The following is a 24,390-nucleotide window of genomic DNA, read 5'->3' on the forward strand; positions in this document are numbered from 1 at the left end:
ATCTCCTGATTTTAGGGGAAAAAAAGGGGAACTAAGATCGCTTTTCTTCTACCTGTTGTTTATAAGTGCCTTTAGCTCAAAATAAACCTTGGCCAAAGTGGCCTATTTTGTCACCTTCATTATTAAGGGTGGCATATTTTGTCACCTTCATTATTAAGAGTAGGTGAACAGTAGTTGAACTAAACTGTTTTTTAAAAGGACATTTAAAAACCGTGGTATATGTAGATGAGATCTGGTTGTATTATTTATCACTAAGAACAGTGATAAGGAAATTTAATACATCTCAAAACTTTTTGGACTTGTGTGATTTTGCAACACTTTAGACCTTTACAATTTGCATATTTTCTGAACCGTTATTGTATTATGATAAGTAGGGATTATCATACATTTTCAGATAATGTTTTCTTAACAATTCAACTTTTATTTGTAACTCTTCCATTTATTTTAATTACTAGCACAGTGTGCAACATTTATTAATCAGCAGAGCCTTTTTAAGTTAAAATACTAAATTAGCTAACCCCATTAACACAGAATACTCCAAACAAGCAGTAATAGGAGAGGTAGTTGCTGTGCAAATCGTATTATACATGCGGGTGCTCTAGGGCACAGTTAAGCGTGATTACCCTCTTTTGATCCAGTATTCCTCTGTCTCTCCCAGCTAATTTCCAGTGGAAATTTACAAAGTACTGCCTTCATTTTTCCAGCTTAATTTTTCTAATGAAGTTCTGGTACTTTATAACACTAGGGATACAGATAATAAGCCTGTGTGTAATTAAGAATTTCTAGAATTTGTCTACAAAAAAGCCCTTTATTACTTTGGCTCTACAGTGAGAACTGTGCTCTCTTTTTGTCCACTGTTTCCTTGAAAAAGATGGCTTTTTAAATAACAGAATCCTAGCATTCTGTTCTCATAGACGTCTAAGTCTGAAGAAGTTTAAGACTTACAACATCGACATAATGGTGATAACTTGGAATACTTTTACTGATTTTGTGAAAATATTACGCACACTTTTGGTGTATGCGATCAGACAATCATAAAAACACACTGTTAGTCTTTTTAGTTAGACTTTTATCATTTTCTAATAATTCTTCCTAATACAATGGCTAACGTATTCTAAGTAAAGTTTTGCCAATTAACTATTGGTCCATTTACGAGGCCTGTGGAATTTCCTTTGTAAAAGAAAGATGCTCATTCTGTGCCGTACTCATATTCTTCTATTGGTATGGCATTTATACATCCCAGTCTTCGCTGTTTCAATTTAGAGTTCAAAAGTATGTTGGGGGTCAGAAGAGACTTGAAGGCTGAACAGAAGTTTGCCAGGCGAAGCAAGGAGGGTGACACCAAGGATGTTGCCTGGACAAAGCCACCTCTTTGTCAACGAGTGCATAGCTCACGTGGGTTTCAGTTTGCCTTCTGATGTATCTAGCGAAGCTTAGTTCAGAGCTTTGGTACCTCATGCAAAGTGGCAGAGGTGAGAGGGAAAGTATAGGTGGACCCAAGAGTATAAAGGGCCATGTGTACCATGATAAAGTGTTTGGACTTTACCATATAAAACATGGTGTAGAACCATCACTGAGTTTTAATCACTGGAGTGAAAGCGTCAGTTATCTTAGAAATATCACTCTACTAGCTATGTCCATGGTAAAGACATGGGAGTCACAGCAGTTAAGGTACTGCTGCCATAGTCCAGTTCGGAGATAAAGAGGACTCGCAATAGAACAAGGATAGTGGTAGTGGAAGGAAAGAGAAAGGCTGACAAACTGCTTTATAGGTAGAATCCTATAAACCCTAAACCAGAAATAGGGGCCAGCGTGGTATGGTGTGGATGGGTGGTCAGGGGCATAGATGCATTTAGGATCACTATCTTAGGGCTTTCTTCATTGCTAAGAACAAAGATCCATTCACGGTAACTCAAGTAAAGGGTGTGTTTGAAAGATCCATTGAAGAACCTTATAGAAATCTAAGGAACCAAAGAAAAACTGCACTAAGGTGACTCTTGAGGGCTGGAAAGGCCTGGTTTTCTCCCTCTAGTGGCACCTCCACTTTTCTCTGTACTTCTGCTTCCTGTTTTCTTTCTACTGGCTGGCTTTATCTACTGCCTCACCGTTTCTTGCCCATAAATCTTCAGCCTGCCCTTAGTTACCCTGGCCACCCCAGGCCTGATTCAGTGTAACCTTCCAGCTCTAGAACCCACAGCTAATTCTGCCTTTCAGTTCAGGAGAATCTGTTCTGCTCAATTTATCTTATCAAACTGGTCCACACAAGCTGTAGGCTTGAAACACAATTGATACTTAACAAATATGTGTTAAGTTAATGGACATGTGCTGTTAACATATGAATGGATCACAACTGTGGTCAGGGGACGGTATGTCACATTATATCAAATACAGTGTCTTATGAAAGTATAACCAGGAGCGAGCAAGGATTTCCTCCGATTGAGAAGTGCAGAGGCAGGGGTTCCTCTAGTGCCTTGATAGCTTTGGAGTGAGGTGACTGGTCAGATAGTGATGTCCTTACTTAATAAAAAAAAAATGTAAGAAGAACTATTGTCTTGATAGGGTGGAGGTTTGGGATATGAGTTTAATTTGGGGGCAGCTCTATTTGAGATACCTATTGTATATCCAGGTAGATATTCCTAGTGAGCATTTGAAAATACTGGTCTTGAGTTAAAGAATAACACTGTATATAGAGATAAAAATTTAGAAATCATCAGAGGTGATAGTTAAAAGCTTGGTGGGGGGAAAAATCTCCCAGGGAGAAACTAGAGAGAGAAAAGATTAAGCACAGATTCCTGGGAGTTGCTTTAATGTCAGGGCAGTGGTTCTTAATTAGGTCGCTTATCTATATCACCTTGAGGTTTAAAATTATATACATATGCACTCCTTAGTCTCAACCACACATATTTTGACTCAGTAGGCATATGGGTTTGACATATATGCCTAAGTGATTCTAATGCCCAGTTCTGGTTAAGATAAGAGTCATTAATTCAAGGTATCAGCAGAAAATGATGAGTCAGTCAGGAAACTGAGAAAGCAAGGAAGAGTACCAGGAGGTATTTTGCAAATCAAGGGAGAAGAGAATTTGCTACAAGGACTGGACTCTGCTTGATGCAGCGTTCAAGTTGAATGAGGACTGAAAAGAATGCATCAGATTTGGCTGTTGGGAAGTCATTCATCCATAGCTTTTGCTTTCTCCTTTATCACCTAGCTCTTATTTCTACCACATTCTTGAGGATATCATAAGAGAGCTTGTCAAATTCTTTGCCAAACTTCAGATATATGATGTTTAAAATTTTACTTTACCTGTGGTGATGATATATTTTTCTTTATATGTATTTATTTATATATAAAATATTTTAATTTATATTTTTAAATGTATATTTAATTTTAAAATGTAAAATATCAAAATATAGACATATTAAAATAAAATAGTACCAGTATCATATACACACATATATTGGCCCACTTTTCTAGAATTTAATTTTATTTTAATATTCCATTTTAGAATCTTGCTGAAATTAACATTAAGATTAAGCCACCTATATGTTATAGAATCTATATTCTTCTGCTTTTAGACTAATTTTGGTATATATTTGGTACATTCATAAGGTCTTAAGAATAACTAATGATGATTTGGTGATCTCATCCAAAGATCTAATTTGAGATACAGTATATCTTATAGAGACCTTGAAATCATTGGGTAGGCGCTCATTTATAAATTCTAAACCAGAGGTTACAAACTAGTGGCTTCTGAGTTGCATACAGCTTCCATGTATGTTATATTTGGACCCCTTAGTTTTCTAAAAATTAAATTGATTGAAAAATTAAAAATTGATTAAAACATTAGAAAAGGTAATTATATCTTTTAAAAATCCAGATTTTCTGGCTTATATTAAGAATTAAGAGATCTGGAAACAGCAGGCCTCCAGTCTCCTATGGCAACAAACTGATTAAAGCTTGCATTCTTAGTTTTTACATCTGACTTAATATGTGTTACCTGCCTGGCCTTTCCAGACACAGACATTGGAGACCCTTGTTCCAGATGATAAGCTCCTCGAGGAAGAGCCCAGGATTTATGCAGTATGCTTAGCACCATACTTGGCAAGCAGTAAGCGGTCAACAGCTCTTTTTACATATTGAGCTTGAGCTTGAACTAGTTTTGTTTGTTTTGTTTTAATCTATCTGATCACCAAAATCATTCTCGTTGCAAGAGAAATCAAGCAAGAGGAAATGAATTCAAGTGTGATTTCTCTTTGATCTTTTTTTTTTTTAACATCTTTATTGGAGTATAGTTGCTTTACAGTGTTGTGTTAGTTTCTGCTTTATAACAAAGTGAATCAGTTATACATATACATATGTCCCCATACCTCTTCCCTCTTGTGTCTCCCTCCCTCCCACCCTCCCTATCCCACCCCTCCAGGCGGTCACAAAGCACCGAGCCCATATCCCTGTGCCATGCGGCTGCTTCCCACTAGCTATCTACCTTACGTCTGTTAGTGTATATATGTCCATGCCACTCTCTTGCTTTGTCCCATCTTTGATCTTTATTAACACCGCACTAACAGTTCGCGTAATAGGGCAGCCTTTACTTCCTCTTTTCTTTTTCTTAGAACAGCATTTTCCAAACTGTGTCTCTTGATCTCTAGTCTGGAAGATGTTAATGAGTTTCTGTCAAATAAACTTGGGAAAAATTATATTTGAAACGTTTAAACTTTTTTTTTTGGCATTTACAGGGCTTCTCCGTTTAAAGTATATTTTTATTTAGTGTGACCTTCAAAAAGGGGACATATAATGTATAGCATTTTGCAAGCTCATTTATTCAACAAATATTACAGCCTAATATGTGCCAGGCACTGTATTAGGTACTAAGGACAAAGCAATGAACAACATTGCAAAGGTTTCCTGGCATCGTAGAGCTAGTGGCATGATTGGCCATGGAATCCCCTTATCCACAGACCATGGTTTGGAATATGCTGCTCTACATTTGATTTTTCTTAGCAATTTTATTTTTTTTAGTTTCAGCTTATTTCATTCTGCTTAAGAATAATTTGTGCAAGTGTTTCCCACAGCCTTATTTTTCTCCTTAATTTTGTTCTTCATGTCAATTACACAAGTCCTTAACATACCTGAGCTTAAAACATTTAAAGTTGTAAATGGACTGCTAAAAGAAGAACCTGAATGAATGCTACTTAGCTGGGGCATTCAAATTCAGTATCTTTCAGCAGAAATTTTTTTTTTGGTGAGTTTTCCACAATCAACTAGAGGAAAGTAAGGTCAATTCTGATATGTATCGGAAAGTTGTTGCACAGCTGTAATGAAATTACTGAATCAGCGTGCCTGGAGATTGTTAATAATAATAATAATAACATATCCAGGGAATACTAGTCCTCTTAAGCTAAAAAAAATGTAAGGAGGGCAAAATATGTCTTTCCATTTAAATTTAGGAGCTTGTAATATAAGCTCACTGTCTAGCTGAACAGATAGTCTTGTCATTTGCATTCTTAATATTTAAATATTATGTTGCCATAGGTATTCTTTATATTTAAATACTATATTTATATCACCACCCTAGGGGAGAGGTTTGTGTTATTGATACTGCTGCTTAAAAAGTTTGAGTTTTAAACTTCTGCTGTGAATTCTACTCTAAGTATGAAATACTTTATGTATTGAATAGTTATAGCAATGTTTATATGAAAATCTCAATGAAACCTGTTTTCATCCATAAATGAAGTCTAATTCCTATTTCAACTTGTCATTTTATGAACATCTCTTAACCAAAATTCTACTCAAATAAAACATCTTGATAGATGAGTAGACTATGTTTTGAAATCCCCCTATTGGTATTAATGAGCTGTATATTAGATTTATCTGGAAATTTGGATTGTTAATACATATAGCAAAAACACCTTTTATTTCTCATATTGAAGGTAATAAAAAGAGACTTTTTATTTGCTAAGTTTATTCTAAAACATATTATTCTGTATTAAAAAGGAAAAAAAAATTCAACATTTTATGGCCCATTTTAATGAATTGGACAGTTGACCTGATTTTTTTCAGAAGGGCTAAAATTATTTAATATTTATATTTTCCAGTTTTATTGAGATATAATTGACATATTGCACTGTCCAGCACAATGGTTTCACTTATATATATCATGAACTGTGTATATATTTATTATTAATTCATTATATTAAGTCAGTATTCATTATGAATTATACTACAAGTTTAAAATATATCTCATCCTATTTCAAATATAATTAACACAAATAATTTGTATATTTCCAGTTGTGTGGTTTTTCAAAATGTTTTGTCTTAAAAGAAATGCTACAACTGGTTAATGAGAACTAAGTCATCTGACAATGAGACTAGAAATGAACTGGTTTTAATTCAGCCCTCAAAACATTAAATTTACTATTTTCTATATTATAATAATGATTAAAATATTAGAATCTAATAAAATATGTAATTTTTGAGCAGGTGTACTTTTATGATAACATGAAAGTTTTTTGTTTGTTGATTAGTAGATTAAATCAACTTCCTTTGTTCATATTTTCTCTTCTGATTCTTTCATCAACTCTTTTCAAACTTCTATACCTAGGTGTCCTTGCTTGTCGAATTAAGTTTTGTAGAGCAGAGGGAATTGCCTCTGGAATTAAGAGAATTGCTTTCCCTTAATTAGCCCATAGTGGATTTTTTTCCCCTCCTGTTCTCCTTTTTTATACCCCATTTAAATAACTGCTCTATTTTGAGCATTACAAAACTCTTAATCCTTGCTGCTCCTTTTGCAAGTATTTTATTTTATTTTATTTTTAATAAATTTATTTTTATTTTTGGCTGCATTGGGTGTTCGTTGCTGCGGGGCTTTCTCTAGTTGAGGCGAGCAGGGGCTACTCTGTTGAGGTGCGCGGGCTTCTCATTGTGGTGGCTTCTTTTGTTGCGGAGCACGGGCTCTAGGCACATGGGCTTCAGTAGTTGTGGCTCGCGGACTTAGTTGCTCCACGGCATGTGGGATCTTCCCGGACCAGGGCTCGAATCCGTGTCCCCCGCATTGGCGGGCGGATTCTTAACCACTGCGCCACCAGCGAAGCCCGCAAGTATTTTAGGTAGAGCTTTTCAGCAGAGATCCTGGAGTGAATCCCAGTACCGACTCCTGTATCCCGTTTAGGCGTGTCTGCCCTCCCAGTGTTGTTAATGATTGGAACGAGACAGGTTGCTCATAGCCCAAGATCTCTATTAACGCAGCTTGTGATTTCTTCAGCATGTTCTACAGTTCTGCTGTAAGAACAACAAAAAATAATTGGCATGTTTTGCATTCTGTGTAGCATATACAATAAAACAGATAATTGATTTTTCGGAGAGATTCTTTGGTCATTTATTACCTCAGTAGTTAAGAAACAATAGCATCTTCTGGGACTTCCCTGGTGGCGCAGTGGTTGGGAGTCCGCCTGCCAATGCAGGGGACACAGGTTCGAGCTCTGGTCTGGGAAGATCCCACATGCTGCGGAGCAACTAAGCCCGTGCGCCACAACTACTGAGCCCGTGCTCCGCAACAAGAGAAAGCCCACGCGCAGCAATGAAGACCCAACGCAGCCAAAAATAAATAAATAAATAATAAAAAAAAGAAAGAAAGAAACAAGAGCATCTTCGAGTCACTCTTAAGGTAGAAGTAAACTACAATTTGAACATATGAAATTCAATTATTCAAATATGAAGACGGTAAAATTCATATGACTTTATTTGTTCTGCTATCATCTCATTACATTTTATTGTCCATGACGTGTAGGAGGTTTCCAAACTCGAAGACGAAATCATTTTATACGCAGTCTGAGATGATGGACAAGTATTTATTTTTGTTTCTTTTTTCCCCAAACGGAAAGAGTGAACGTGTTGAAGAATCCTGTATTTATTTTCGAGTTCATAAGTAAGAAAAGAAACCTCTTCCAGTAAAAAGATGGAAAATGTCAGACATGTTTGGTATCAAAGGATCACAAGGCATCCAATTTAGCAACAGAGTTTTAGAGAGAGGAATGTGGTAATGGGCTCTCCTTCCTCCATCCCCAGTGTTTATTAGCCTTCGTCATGCTATGATCAAGTCCACCCTCAGGGAGGGGGCCACACAGAGCCCCAGTGATGTTACAGTTTGGCAGTAGTATCTGTGAGGAAAGGATAAAGTAACTGAGGATAATATTCCACAGAGATGTTAAGAAAGCTAAGACTGCTGAAGCTTCTTTACCTGTTCTGATAGGAGTCAGTATAAGCACCCTATGAAGAGCATTCTTCCCATCTTCAAGGCCAATGAGCTCCATACTTCTAACACCCCACATGTGGGTTCCAAGCTTTTGCCTCTCAGCCTGTACTCATACCGGTCCCCTACTTTTACATCTTCCTTCTCAATTTTCATTTCGGCCTAATGCAGTCTGACCCATTTGTTAAAGCTCAGGTTAGATATTGTCCCCGGTGCTTTCTGTTCCCGTACTCTTTTGTTTTTTCTTTATCAGAACGCTTTGCTTCCCCACCCTGCTACACCCCCTGCTTTATATTGGCGTAGTTACTTGTCTTTTTCCCTCATTAGATTTTAAGGGTCTTAGGGTGAGGCTTCTGCTTACTCATCTTTTTTATACCTGCAGTGTCTAAACACAATGTTACTGAGCATAGTTATTTAAGACATATGTGGTGGATTGAATTAACTATGAATTAAGTCCCCTAGTGATTATTATATACCTACTATTTGCTTATCTGATACAGGCCCAGAGCTGAGTATCCATTTCCTTATCATAAGGAGCTGCCTCTAGGGGAAGCTGACATCTCCCTTGGGTTCCCCTGCTCTCTTCTTCTCCCCCATCCACTCCCTCTTCAGCTCAAGGAGGGAGCATGCTACTCCTTGGGGGGGACCCATCCTATGCAGGGCCACATTCCATGAGGTCTACCTCGCTCCAGAGTTTCTCTTGACCTCCTCAGACTAGTAGTCAGGTGCTGGCCTGGAGTTGCTCTCAGTGGGGAGAATCCTTAGCCGTCCCACCTTTTTCTTTTTTGGCCAGTGGTTAAAGAGGAAGGCTCTTCTCCCCGGAGGAACATCTGTCTCTTATCACACCTTTGATTTTTGCTGGCTGTTAAGACTCAGGGCAAAACGGAGAGCAGTCCCCACATTTGAAAGGGGTGGATTACACACTCTGTTTTAAATTTGGGGGCAAACTCACTCCAGTTTGCTCTTTTTCCTGCCTCTAGCCTAGGCAAAAAGACTTATTTGCATGCTGTGCATAATTCATTGGAGAATTTATTGTGATCTGGAGTAAAATTCCTAACTTGTAATAAGGTACCCTTTATCCTGCTTTGTGCTTAATACATATATTTCACTAGAAGCCCTTTAACAGAGAGAGGGCTGTTCTAGGACATGTTTGAAACCTGAACAGGTATTTGAGACTTGTTCCATAGCTATGTATCTCGATATCTATGAATCGTTATCTCCATGTCCAGTTTGAAATGATTTACCTAAGTCAGAATTCGTTGTGGCTTGGATAACTACCCTATTGGGCAATCAATATATAATATATATGGAGAAAAATGTTTAGCAATTTATGAAGATCGGTAATATATTTCTATGCATAGTTTCCATGGGCAATCTCATCTTCACTATAAAGCTGTTCACGATCTCCTTTGCTTCCTTCATAAAGAACTCAATTTTCTAGTTATGTTGAACCCCTTTCCGTTTCTTCAGCATCCCTTTTTATGCTCTAACTCACCTCCATATCTTTGTGTATGTTGTTTCTTCTGTCTAAAATAGTCTTCACCAGCTTCTTAACTTGACTAACTCTACATGTCTAGTACACAGCTCTGACATACATGGTCTGGGAAGACAGCTTTTCCATGCCCCGCCCCGCAACTCCCTGCCAGTAACCACCCCCACATGCATATATATGTGCATGTTACAAGCACATATGCGTATATAAATAAACCTTCCTCTGTGTCCTAATTGCCTCTTGTGCATGTATTTATCACAAAACCAACACATTCTACTGTGTTGTCTCATTCTCCAGCCCCTGTTATAAGGTGAATTCCTTTTAGGTATACTGCATCTTCCAGCATTAAATCCCAGTGTTTTTCAAAGTGTTTAGTATATAAAAGCATTTCATTTAATGTTTGTTTAATGAATAAATATTAAGAGAGTAGAGAAATTAGTGTGGGTTGGAGTAGGACGATTAGGAAGCTGGGTGTTAAGCCAGATTTTGAAAGATAAGTAGTACTTGGATCAGTATTTCAGGAAGAGGAAGATGGACAAAGGCAGAGCTGGGATAGAAAGACAGGAATGGAGGAAACAGAGAAAGAATGAAGGAAGGGAAGGAGGGAGGGAGGGAGGAAGGAGAATGACATCAAAAGACGTCAGGTAAGGAGTGGTAGGAGATTGAAGAGACCCAGTGTATTCTAAGAAGCCTGACTGCTGGGCTGAAGAATATAGGTTTGAATCAATAGGTAATAGGGTTCCGTAATTGGAGATTTGAAGTATCTGGCAGTGAAATAAATAGGTTGGAGGAAAACCTAGAATTATGAGTGACAGTAGTAGGACTATAAACAAAAAGGAGGGGAGGATGAAAGGTAATAAAGAAAACAAAGATAAGTGTAATTTGTTAGTCTTCTTATTTGGAAAATAATATTAAGTATATTAATACTCAAAGAATAAAGACTTTATATTTGCAGTGGACTTACTTTCCCTGAAGCTAATTGGTTAATTTTAATTTTTGCTTCCTGAGACCCCTACCAATTCTTCTCTAACTCTGCAGACATTCAAGTACTGACTTGTTTGTATATATCACTGTATCTCCACATTGAATTTAAGAATTTCTGCCAGACCTGTATCTCTGATGAGATTTTAAAAATTAACAGGCAAACCCATATCATCTTCTTCTTTAATGTGATGTTCAGTTAATTGAAAAGTATGCACTGCAAGCATAAAGCATATCTGAATATATATTTAAAACTGGTAAAGATACCATTTTAAAAGTAAAATTGACCATTATACAAACTTTTGATTGTAAACTCAATTGATTTCTAGGGTTTTCATAGCTGTTTATACTTTTATAGAGCAAATTCTATTTGACAATTAAATAATTTCTTCTGAATTTGAAGACAAATTTTAAAATATTATTTATAAAACATCTAAATATTTTTCAATGTATATACATATATACACATACATGTGTGCACTTAAGAATATGCATTACATGTTACCTTAATGAAACATTATGGCTCAATGAAATTAATATTAATTCATGTGCAGGGAAATACCTAGTCTTGCGGCCTTGTCTTCTCAGCCATCCAGTCCCTTGAGAAAGCAAATTTTGTTCAGACACAAAAGAAAAATGTACTATTAAAATGCAATTCAGAAGTGATAAAAAGTTTAAGTACAGCAGCCAGCTTACAGCACCTCCTCTGTATACTCAGGGACATTGGGGCCACATTAACTTTTTGTAAGTGTGATGTCCATCCCATGTGCAAATTAGCACTGGAAGGACCATAATCTGTCTTAAATGAGAGCTCTTTTCTCAAGAGCATATATAATACATGCCTGTGTAATTTTGTATAATTCAAAGCTCTGTGTTCTGTTTATTTTTTATCTTAAATAGGCTTAGAGAATATTTTCTTAGGAAAAATAGTTAAAAGGAGTTCCTTAATAAACATTAAAAAGAAATTGTAGAGAGGTGTGAAAATTGATGAAATAACACCACATTTCCTAAGCTTATTATTTTTTAAACAAATTTATGAATATAATGGCAATTTTTTTTTCAATTTAACCGAGATTTTTGAAAAGGCCCCTTCTTTGTCTTAATTAAATGAGATAATATATGTGAAAATATCGGTATATGCTCAATAAATTTGTTGAACCTCAACTTTATTGTTTCAAAGTCTGAATTTCAAAATATTTTTCTGGGCAGAATATTTAATTTAGCTGTATATATTTATTTTCCAGAGCTTGCTGTTTCCCTCTAAATGTTTCTTGTATTTAAATCAGGATCTAGCTCTAATTTCTTTGACACCATGTCTCCATTGATTATATTAATTAGAATTTTCTGACGTTTGCTCCTGTTTCCTATATGTTTCCTCTAGGTTATCTTTTATGTTTAGATATATGTCTTTCTTTCATGTTGGTAGTTTCCCCAGTTGGTAATCTATTCTTAAATTCATATTAAAAAGGAGACTCTAAAAATCGGTTTAAAAAGTTTATTTGTGTGCGAGAGTGGCTTTTTGACTGATAGACTTTGTTGCACTGTGATATGACCTTTTAGTTAAGAGATCTCCAAATGTTGATATTTGAAGTTGTTTCTCTGGGCGCTCTCAGTATCTTTTGAGATGATACAATTACTCTTCTGAAATCTGTTAGTCCAGCTCCCAGGTTACTTCGAGATGAGCAAGGGAAGATTTCAATGAGTAGTCTTTGAATTGAAATTCATATATTCCATTTGGTGCCTCACTCTGGCCTTCCGTGGTTCCTGCTTTCCCTGAGACCAGAGCTCTCCAGTGTAAAGTTTTCTGAGAATACACTATTTTTTTTGGATACATGGACTGAGAGAGGAACCTGGGTATTTAATTATTCATGGCATAGGTTTTTCACCTGTCTTCAGCCTTATTCTTCACTCTCACCCACTGCAGTAACTTCTAGACTCTTCCAGGATTCTGCAGGACTAATGGCTTCATTTCTCTTTGGCCTCTCCCTCTTCTGGAACTTAGATTTCAGTTTTTAAATTTTCTCTCTGCTTTCCACCTGCCAAAATGTTAGCATTTTCATCTTCTGTTTCTTCTCTTTTGTCCTCTTTCTTGTGAGTTTACAAAGTTTTTTATTCCTTTACTTTTATTTCAGAAAGTTTTGATGAGGGATTAAACAATTCGTCAGGTTACACTAAAGATACATCACAATCTTAGTTGTCCTGTGAGAGTTTAAAATTTTCATTTTTTATGTTGATCAAAATAACATTAAAAGTAATGATGATGGTGATGATGATGATGGTGATGATGATGGTGGTGGTGATGATGATGATGGTGATGATGGTGATGATGATGATGATTATGATGGTGATGATGGTGATGATGATGGTGATGATGGTAATGGTGGTGGTGGTGGTGATGATGATGGTGATGGTGGTGATGATGATGATAATGGTAATCGTGGTGGTGGTGGTGGTGATGATGGTGGTGACGATGACAATGATGGTGGTGATGGTAATCGTGGTGGTGGTGGTGGTAATGATGATGGTGATGGTGGTGATGATGATAATGGTAATGGTGGTGGTGATGATGATGATGGTGATGGTAATGGTGGTGGTGGTGGTAGTGATGATGATAATGATGGTGATGATGATGGTGATAATGATGATAATGATGATAATGAGAGCTACAACAATAAGCTCCTTCTACTTTAGCACCCCCATTATTTATTGAAGACTTACTGTTTTCAGCCTCCATGTAAAGTTTTGTATATATTAAGCTGTTCATTCTTTCCAATTTCCCTATAATTAAAATCTTTTACAGGTCAGGCAACTTGCATGAGGGAACACAGGTAGCAAGGCAAAGCTAAGATGTGAATATAGGTCTGACTAACTCAAAAGGGTCATTATCTATAACCTGTACCAAACTGTCTTTATTTTTTGGGTAAATTAAGATTTGAAGAAGCCCATTTCAATAAGAGTTGCCAGTGCTGGCCATCCTTTTCATCTGGGGACTACCATCTTAAAGTTAAGGGCATTTTTACTTACATGATGTTTTGAATTATTTGGCATAATTAATTAATAAATTTATTATTTAACATTTTCTATATTTAGAAAATATTTGAGGCTCACAAAAATTCTGTGAAGTTTTAGTACCTCCACTTGCAGAATAAGAAATGAAGATTCATAGAAGTTAGTCACAGAGATAGTCAGTGGCAGAGACTGAAGCGAAAACCTGGTATTCTGATTCCAAGCCATGTATTATTTTCACTGTAATTTACTACTTCTTATTTTTTTTAATCAAATGTCTCTAGAAATAAAATTAAGACTATTACCTAAATGTTCTTTCAGGTTTTTGCCATTTTCTTCCTACCATAAAAATAAAAAGTACATCCCGACAATGCATTTATCAAGCAAGTATGGTCCTGATGCTTATGGAAGTCAACATTTCCGAGATGAAAATCCTAAGAAATGGATCTGTGACAAGGTGAGTTGATGCAACATTAAAAAGAAAGTAGTGTTTCTTTTAAAAGGCTAAAAATATACACTGATTATAGCAAATATAAATATTCTCATTACAACTAACACCTTCATGGTTACAAAATTATTTATAGCTATTTTATGTGAAGATAGTGCTGCTTACTATGTCAGTAAAAGATTTAAGTTTTTCGTGGGTTTTGGTTTTTTTTTGATGTTGTGTTCTTGTGTTTTATGGTTCAGCTACCCTGTGATCAAATGGCATGGATCATTAGCTTTGGCGAAGCCAATTAGGGTCAGAGTCTGAATCTGTGGAATAGAGTTAAGCTAACTCTCAGGCAGGGAGATCAGTGCTTTCCTGCTTTCTCTCAATCTCTGTGTGTATGTAGATAGGTAGGTAGGTAGGAAGGAAGGAAGGAAGGAAGGAAGAGAGGGAGGGAGGGAGGGAGGAAGGAAGGGAGGGAGGGAGGGAGATATATGTGATATCCTATCTATATATATATATGGTATAGAAAAGAAAAAAGCAAATATTTATTTTCTGATTCCAGAATTATAGTTGCTAGCACTTAAATGAAAATTTCTAGATTGCGTAAACACTCACGTGTCTTACACTATAGGAGGTAAAGAGGAAAGTTCTTACTATGTGTTTAACCTATTGTCTAGCAGTTAGAAACTCAAACTTATTCATGCTAAAATTATACAGATAAAATGAAGTAGGCAGTGATTTTCTGGAAGGGGTTAGGGCTCTTGAGTTCCATATACTACCAGGCCTATTCCTATTAATCGTCTGTCAATGAGGATTTATTCATTTACACACAGTCTCCTACCAAAAGGATTTAAGGCACCTTATCAAATGGCAAATACAGCACAGGTCATATTCTAGAAATTTAAATAAGGGAAAATGATCTTAGATGAGAAGAGTGGCTGTGCACACAAAATAAAGGGGGACTATGAGTATGGTGGGAAGTGACTTAGGAATTGCAGCATGTGGGTGGCAAAGACAGAGAGAACACAAGTTGCAGAGGCATCCTCACTATTCAAGAGGAAAAGATACACTAGACCCTTAAGGGAAACAAGATCTTTCTCTACCAAATTCTAAGAAAATTTCTTTTTTTAAGGACATTTTAAATATAGGAATGTCAAAGGGAACTCGTGCTGGGGAGTAACTTGGATTCTTTGGAAAGTGCCTTTTTCTTTTACAGCTACTAAGTCTTTTATTATTTTTTTTAAAATGGTCTTCTAAAACACTAAATAGTAATTCCATGGCATAAGAAATACAAGGAGTAGTTCAGTCTGGTCCACTGATTGAAAAACCTAAAAGTTGATAACAATATTATTTCATAAAAATCCATGGTAAGACTATTCTAGGCATTTGTTTTTACCTAATATGCAACCATTCAGAATATGGGTTTAATATGATTTTTAAACTATTTAATTTTGTATTTTGAATGTACATAATGTGATCTACCTCTCATTTTTCTATTTGATGTAAAGTTTTGTGGGGTTTTTTTTTTGCTGTTATGCCCTCACCATCCTATTTAATTCAAGGAAATTCTCATTTCTTTAAAATGTAAATGACTTACCTACCTTAGGACATCAAGCTACTTCAGAGTGAGAAAAATCCTTGTGCCAATGTTTCTTTCCTAAAATAATACAGTACTTTTTGGTTTTATGCAACAGGTTCATTCATATATTTTTACATATTCCAAGACTATGCATTTATCTAACTGAAGTAAGCAACTTGCAGAAATTCTCAGATACTCACTAAAAAAAAAATGTTTATTTTGTTCTTTTGGAGGAATCATTGTGTGCCTCTGTATACGTTTAGAAAGTACACATACTTGAAAAGTTAATGACAAATAATTGTTCTTGCAGACCCTGAAAACTAAGAGAAAAAGTGTAGGGATTCTTTATGTCTTAATAAATCATTAATCCACTTGCAGAAAACCACGTAGAAAAATATTAAATACAAATTTAAATTTCTCCCTCCCCTCCTCATATCCTTCTTCCCCCTTCTTCTGATCTCTTAAAATAACCATATTAGATGAACAAATTATTCCTGTGTTGCCAATAGAGTCTACAAAGTATAAGGGTAGTCATTCTATTGTTTACATGAAAATATTTTATGTTTTGATTTGCTGAAAGCGATTTGGGTGAGACTTGTGCCCAATAAATAACTAAAAGCAGGCTTATTTTTCTTTATTTTATATAAAACTTTGTTTCTTGACCTTGGAGTTGTGAGACCATCACTTACTCATATTAGTAGATGAAGAATAGTTTTAGTGAGTTGTTGAGTTCAAAATGTTGGAGAAGGAAAACACTGGTGTAGTTTTATGCTTCTATTGGAAGATGGACTATTTACAAATATTTAAATGCAAATAAGATTTAGTTCAATGCAGTAGATTCACTTCAGCCAAGAAACAGCTCAATTAAATACATTTGGTTCCTGATCTCCACCCTTTCCATCATGTTTTAAGAGTGTCTGCCTGAAGAATTTTCTTTCTCTTCTGTCATCTTTAAGCATGGAGGTTATAATTTCCAGATGATTTGCTACACAACTGGGATAAAGGGTATCAGTTGAGAGAAAAATCATGTTTGCTTTCTCTAACCGCATTCACATTACATCAATTAATAATCAAATAGTACTTAATATTATTTTTAATTTTATTAATATGAAGAACACTATACAAAGACATCACAAAGTCAGCAGATTGCAAGCAAATAATATTACTTTTTCCCAAAATTATGAAAATCAATAATGAAAAATAATATATATATATCATTTTTTTAAACATCTTTATTGGAGTATAATTGCTTTACAATGGTGTGTTAGTTTCTGCTGTATAACAAAGTGAATCAGCTATACGTATACATATATCCCCATAACTCCTCCCTCTTGCGTCTCCCTCCCATCCTCCCTTTCCCACCCCTCTAGGTGGTCACAAAGCACTGAGCTGATCTCCCTGTGCTATGCAGCTGCTTCCCACTAGCTATTTTACATTTGGTAGTGTATATATATCCATGCCACTCTCTCACTTCGTCCCAGCTTACCCTTCTCCCTCCCCATCATGTCCTCAAGTCCATTCTCTATGTCTGCATCTTTATTCCTGTCCTGCCCCTAGGTTCTTCAGAACCTTTTTTTTTTTTTTTTTTTTTTTTTTTAGATTCCATATGTATGTGTTAGCATATGGTATTTATTTTTCTCTTTCTGGCTTACTTCACTGTATGACAGTCTCTAGGTCCATCCACCTCACTACAAATAACTCAATTTCATTTCTTCTTAAGGCTGAGTAATATTCCATTGTATATGTGTGCCACAGCTTCTTTATCCATTCATCTGTCAATGGACACTTAGGTTGCTTCCATGTCCTGGATGTTGTAAATAGAGCTGCACTGAACACTGTGGTACATGACTCTTTTTGAATTATGGTTTTCTCAGGGTATATGCCCAGTAGTGGGATTGCTGGGTCGTATGGTAATTCTATTTTTAGTTTTTTAAGGAACCTCCATACTGTTCTCCATAGTGGTTGTATCAATTTACATTTCCAAAAACAGTGCAATAGGGTTCCCTTTTCTCCACACCCTCTCCAGCATTTATTGTTTGTAGATTTTTTGATGATGGCCATACTGAATGGTGTGAGGTGATACCTCACTGTAGTTTTGATTTGCATTTCTCTAATGATTAGTGATGTTGAGCATCCTTTCAAGTGTTTGTTGGCAATCTGTATATCGTCTTTGGGGAAATGTCTATTCAGGTCTTCTGCCATTTTTGGATTGGGTTGTTTGTTTTTTTGATATTGAGCTGCATGAACTGCTTATAAATTTTGGAGATTAATCCTTTGTCAGTTGCTTCATTTGCAAATATTTTCTCCCATTCTGGGGGTTGTCTTTTTGTCTTGTTTATGGTTTCCTTTGCTGTGCAAAAGCTTTTAAGTTTCATTAGGTCCCATTTATTCTTTTCTCTTTTAATTTCCATTTCTCTAGGAGGTGGATCAAAAAGGTTCTTGCTGTGATGTATGTCATACAGTGTTCTGCCTATGTTTTCCTCTAAGAGTTTTATAGTATCTGGCCTTACATTTAGATCTTTAATCCATTTTGAGTTTATTTTTGTGTATGTTGTTAGGGAGTGTTCTAATTTCATTTCTTTACATGTAGCTGTCCAGTTTTCCCAGCACCACTTATTGAAGAGACTGTCTTTTCTCTTTTCTCCATTGTATATCCTTGCCTCCTTTGTCATAGATGAGTGGGCCATAGGTGCGTGGGTTTATCTCTGGGCTTTCTATCCTGTTCCATTGATCTATCTTTCTGTTTTTGTGCCAGTACCATACTGTCTTGATTACTGTAGCTTTGTAGTATAGGCTGAAGTCCGGGAGCCTGATTTCTCCAGCTCCGTTTTTCTTTCTCCAGATTGTTTTGGCTGTTCGGGGTCTTTTATGTTTTCATACAAATTGTGAAATTTTTTGTTCTAGTTCTGTGAAAAATGCCATTGGTAGTTTGATAGCGATTGCATTGAATCTGTGGATTGCTTTGGGTAGTATAGTCATTTTCACAATATTGATTCTTCCAATCCAAGAACGTGTGTTTGTATCATCTTTAATTTCTTTCATCAGTGTCTTATAGTTTTCTGCATACAGGTCTTTTGTCTCCTTAGGTTGGTTTATTCCTAGGTATTTTATTCTTTTTGTTGCAATGGTAAATGGGAGTGTTTCCTTTATTTCTCTTTCAGATTTTTCATCCTTAGTGTATAGAAATACAAGTGATTTCTGTGCATTGATTTTGTATCCTACTACTTTAACAAATTCATTGATTAGCTTTAGTAGTTTTCTGGTGGCATCTTTAGGATTCTCTATGTATAGTATCATGTCATCTGCAGACAGTGACAACTTTACTTCTTCTTTTCCAATTTGGATTCCTTTTATTTCTTTTTCTTCTGTGATTGCTGTGGCTAAAACTTCCAAAACTATGTTGAATAATAGTGGTGAGAGTGGACAGCCTTGTCTTGTTTCTGATCTTAGAGGAAATGGTTTCAGTTTTTCGCCATTGAGAGTGATGTTGGCTGTCGGTTTGTCATATATGGTCTTTATTATGTTGAGTTAAGTAACCTCTATGCCTAGTTTCTGGAGGGTTTTTATCATAAACGGTGTTGAATTTTGTCAAAAGCTTTTTCTGCATCTATTGAGATGATCATATGGTTTTTCTCCTTCAATTTGTTAATATGGTTTATCACATTGACTGATTTGCATATATTGAGGAATCCTTGCATTCCTGGGAGAAACCCCACTTGATCATGGTGTATGATCCTTTTAATTGTTGTTGGATTCCGTTTGCTAGTCTTGTGGTGAGGATTTTTGCGTCTGTGTTCATCAGTGATATTGGTCTGTAGTTTTATTTATTTGTGACATCTTTGGTTTTGCTATCAGGGTGATGGTGGCCTTGTAGAATGAGTTTGGGAGTGTTCCTCCCTCTGCTATATTTTCGAAGGGTTTGAGAAGGATAGGTGTTAGCTCTTCTCTAAATGTTTGATAGAATTCGCCTGTGAAACCATCTGTTCCTGGGCTTTTGTTTGTTAGAAGATTTTGAATCATAGTCTCAATTTCAGTGCTTGTGATTGGTCTGTTTATATTTTCTATTTCTTCCTGGTTCAGTCTCGGAGGGTTGTGCTTTTCTAAGAATTTGTCCATTTCTTCCAGGTTGTCCATTTTATTGGCATATAGTTGCTTGTAGTAATCTCTCATGATCCTTTGAATTTTTGCAGTGTCAGTTGTTACTTCTCCTTTTGCATTTCGAATTCTATTGATTTGAGTCTTCTCCCTTTTTTTCTTGATGAGTCTGGCTAATGGTTTATCAATTTTGTGTATCTTCTCAAAGAACCAGCCTTTAGTTTTATTGATGTTTGCTGTCATTTCCTTCATTTCTATTTCATATCTGATCTTTATGATTTCTTTCCTTCAGCTACCTTTGGGGTTTTTTTTTGTTCTTCTTTCTCTAATTGCTTTAGGTATAAGGTTAGGTTGTTTATGTGAGATGTTTCTTGTGGTAGGATTCTATTGCTATAAACTTCCCTCTTAGAACTGCTTTTGCGGCATTCCAGAGGTTTTGGGTCGTTGTGTTTTCATTGTCATTTATTTCTAGGTATTTTTTAATTTCCTCTTTGATTTCTTCAGTGATCTCTTGGTTATTAAGTAGTGTATTGTTTAGCCTCCATGTGTTTGTATTTTTTACAGATTTTTTTCTTGTAATTGATATCTAGTCTCATAGCATTGTTGTTGGAAAAGATACTTGATACAATTTCAATTTTCTTAAATTTACCGAAGCTTGCTTTGTGACCCAAGATATGATCTATCCTGGAGAATGTTCCATGAGCACTTGAGAAGAAAGTGTATTCTGTTGTTTTTGGATGGAATATCCTATAAATATCAATTAAGTCCATCTTGTTTAATGTATCATTTAAAGCTTGTGTTTCCTTATTTATTTTCATTTTGGATGATCTGTCCATTGGTGAAAGTGGGGTGTTAAAGTCCCCTTTTATGGCTGTTAGCATTTGCCTTGTGTATTCAGGTTCTCCTATGTTGGGTACATAAATATTTACAATTGTTATATCTTCTTGGATTGATCCCTTGATCATTATGTAGTGTCCTTCTTTGTCTCTTGTAATTATATATCATTTTGTGAAAGTATGGAAATCAATGATGCACTAATGTCCGTATCATGTAACTTCCTCCTTTTTCTGTTATTTAATTGTAAAATGCCCCAAGTTAAATTGTTAGAATGTAGGTCTGTGTCTTAAATGGTCAAACTTTAAGTTCAGGTAAATACTTTGGATTTATAAATTCTTTGTTGTGCTGATCTCAATGTTTAAAATAGAAATGAAATTAAATAAGGAGACTCTATCAGTCGCCATTAATTTCATCTATCTGGCTAGGTTGAAGTTGGACAAGAAAAAATTCCGTATATGGAAAACATTCTTTTGATTGTCAAAACATTCACATATGTTCATATTTACTGAAGCAGAAATAATAGTCTGAGGCCTTTATCTGAATTAGAATGAGTTTCATGTGCATTTTAGACAACTGATTGTAATAGAACCATTTCGTGTTTTTCCTTACTTGCAAAATTCAAGCAGAGACTTTTAAGATGGTTCGTGTTGACAGAGCCTCTCCTCATCTGCCTTATTATAGGTGAATTACAACAGTAGAGCAGGCCTTCTTTGTTATTTTCACATGCATTTTGGTCCTAAACAGGATTTTATAAGCTACAAAGCATAAAAATACCTAGTACTCCATAGAATTAATTTAGAAAACCTAAGCATATTGCACAGAACATAAAGTTGACCTTTACCGTCTATGGCTTTTGGAATGGAGTGGGATGTGGAACACATCATAGATTTAATGTGGCACATCGCTGTCTGCAGAAACTTGGGTGGGACTGTGACTGCTTGCCCATGGCACCCGATGATTGAATCTGCTGTCACCAGCATCCTGATAATAATGAACATCCAGCTTAATGACCGTGATTATGATTATCATAATTGATGTGCAAGAGCAGTGTGTGGGGATCATTACAGCTGAACTGTACAGCAGAGAAACATGCCTCAGTTATGGATAATTTTACTTTTATGCATTGATTGGGATAAAATATGCCTTTCACTTTAAACAGACCAGCTTCATATAATTTGAAGAATCTTTCTGTACATGTTGATGGATGATTATGTGCCGGCTGAAAAGAGCCCCCAACAGTTGTTTGTTTTGTGTTGTTTCGTTTCATTAGTAAATGTAAACAATTAAATAATTAGGTGTAATTGAGGGAAAATATTTTGCTTATGAGGATGGCCTTCAATAATCAAATATTCAGTTTAAGTGCTTTTTCTGTCTCTCTCACAATATATCTGGGACTGAAGTTCTTCAGTTTTCCCGTCTGATTACCCTTGTATCGGTCTTCTGGAGGTCAGTAGCCTTCAGGAAAAGTATATGTTTATATAATGTTTTATTATAAAGTATTTTGCATTTGTATGTGTATACGTTTATGCATATACTCTAGTTTATTATGCATTTAAGAAAATAGGACAGAGCCAAATATTGTGTTATACTATTTATTAAAAAATAATGTTTAACCTATAGAATAGTTTGGATGTGTAATGTTAAGATGTATAAATTTACATTACCTTAGGCTTTTAATCAATGTTTTGTTTCAGATAGGTTTGTTACATTGTGTGGTAATTTTCAATTATAGTTTTAAAAACGGGTTCACAAGAGTTTCTGATTTGGATTTTAATTTGTGAATAAAAATAATATGTGCAGTGATGTATCCAAGATTTTCAATAGATCAGAACTGACCATATTAGTGTATAATTATTAACCTAAGGGCTCAATTCGCATTTGCGTCTAAAGCATTACATTTGAGTGAGGAGCGAACATAATGGAACACAGTTTTATAAGAAGCATGGTAACCTATTTTTAAAAAAACCTTTATTTTCTAACTGCAACAACGTCTGAGATTGAGAGATCTCTCCATCAGATTATTAATCACTGTACAGCTCTAGAGAGACTGTGGCAACTGTTTCCTTCTGAGGTCCGTAAAATTTACATTACCCCAGGTAAGATGTTTGCCCTAGATGTGCAACTGTACGCTGTGGTGTAGGACAGAATCTTTGTTTGACAGCTAGAGGTTTTATAGCTTGCTTCTGTAATTTTCTTTCCGAAAGTTTTTAGTCCCAGTGTGATTCCTGAACTTAATTTTTTCCTTTTCTCCACTCAACTCAGATCCAAGGATGAGATGGTTGTGTATGCTCAAAGTCTCCCTAATAGGGTCTTTTTCTTTTTCTAGTTCACCTGCTGAAAATGTTACTTTTCAGGAGTGTTGGTTTTATACCGTGTTCTCTGGTCTAACCTCCCATTGTACCCCAGGGCCAGATGTCTCTTTCTTGACCATGTGCCATGTTATACCCAAACGTTAGGACTCTATGGATGTGTAAATACCATGGGACATGTGCTGACTACAGACCTTGCTGGGTTGCACTTTCTTGTCAATTCTTTCTTCCAAAGAATCCTCTTAATCTTTCCCCACGTCATTTATGCATTTAAAAGATCTTAACATCTTTTGTCTAGAATTTTTAGGTGATAGGCTTCTTGAAACCTCTAGTTTGCTGAAATTAAAGTACTGACACTTTATCTCAAATATTGGAAATATTTTTGCAAGTTAACAAATTGTTAATTTTGTGGGATTATTTTAAAGGGGAATGGTTCTATCATTACTCACTTCATTTAGTTACCTTTTTATTTGCTTTGGGATTTTTGCATAGTCTTTATTGTTTTATATTAACTCTGTGCTTTCACGCACCAAACTTTTGTATATTGTGTATATATATATATATATATATATATATATATATATGTTTTCTGTTAAATATATATTGTTTTGCTTTTAAGGCTTTTTTTAAAAACTGAAGTATAATTTCTGTACAGTATTATATAAGTTAAAGTTATACAACGTAGTGATTCATAATTTTTAAAGGTTATATTCCATTTATAGTTATTATAGAATATTGGCTATATTCTCTCTGTTGTACAATATAGCCTTATAGCTTACTTTATACATAATGGTTTGTACATTTTAAAAATTTATCTTGATTATGTGTCAAGATGATACAGAACACTAGAATATTATTTGTAAAAATAATAATAAAATGAACTTTCTACCTGGCTGCCAGAGATAGTGATTCCTCTGATGGATCTAGATAATGTAAATTGAAAACTTTCTGGAAAGGATTTATCATTCTAGAAGCCATTAGGAACATTTGTAATTCATGGGAAGTGGTTAAAATATCAGCATTATCAGGAAGAAATTGATTCCAACCATCGTGGATGCCTTTGAGGGCTTCAAGACTTCAGTGGAGGAAGTCACTTCAGAAAGCAAGAGAACTAGAATTAGAAGTGGAGCCTGAAGATGTAACTGAATTGCTGCCATCTCATGATAAAACTTGAATGAATAAGGAGTTACTTCTAATGGATGAGCAAAGAAAGTGGTTTCTTGAGATGGGAACTGCTCCTGGTGAAGATGTTATATAGATTGTTGAAAGGACAAAGGATGTAGAACACAACATAAACTTAGTTGATAAAGCAGTGGCAGGGTTTGAAGGGATTGACTCCAATTTTGAAAGAAGTTCTGCTACTGTGGGTAAAATTCTGTCAAGCAGCATTGCATGCTACAGAGAAATCATTCC

At 35.5% G+C, this 24,390-nt stretch overlaps 1 protein-coding gene across 1 annotated transcript in view; it reads left to right on the forward strand.

Moving 5' to 3' along the window:
* SPATA17 (spermatogenesis associated 17) overlaps positions 1-24,390 on the forward strand; it is a gene marked incomplete at both ends in the record, with an annotated part of 185,195 nt that overhangs the window by 123,578 nt on the left and 37,227 nt on the right. The window contains one exon of the mRNA XM_082679238.1: positions 14,046-14,181. Coding sequence (XP_082535364.1) covers positions 14,046-14,181 — 136 coding nt within the window. The remainder of the gene's footprint in view (positions 1-14,045; positions 14,182-24,390) is intronic.

Source organism: Grampus griseus (genome assembly GCF_964374135.1).
Source record: "Grampus griseus genome assembly, chromosome: 1".
NCBI classification, from domain to species: Eukaryota; Metazoa; Chordata; class Mammalia; order Artiodactyla; family Delphinidae; genus Grampus; species Grampus griseus.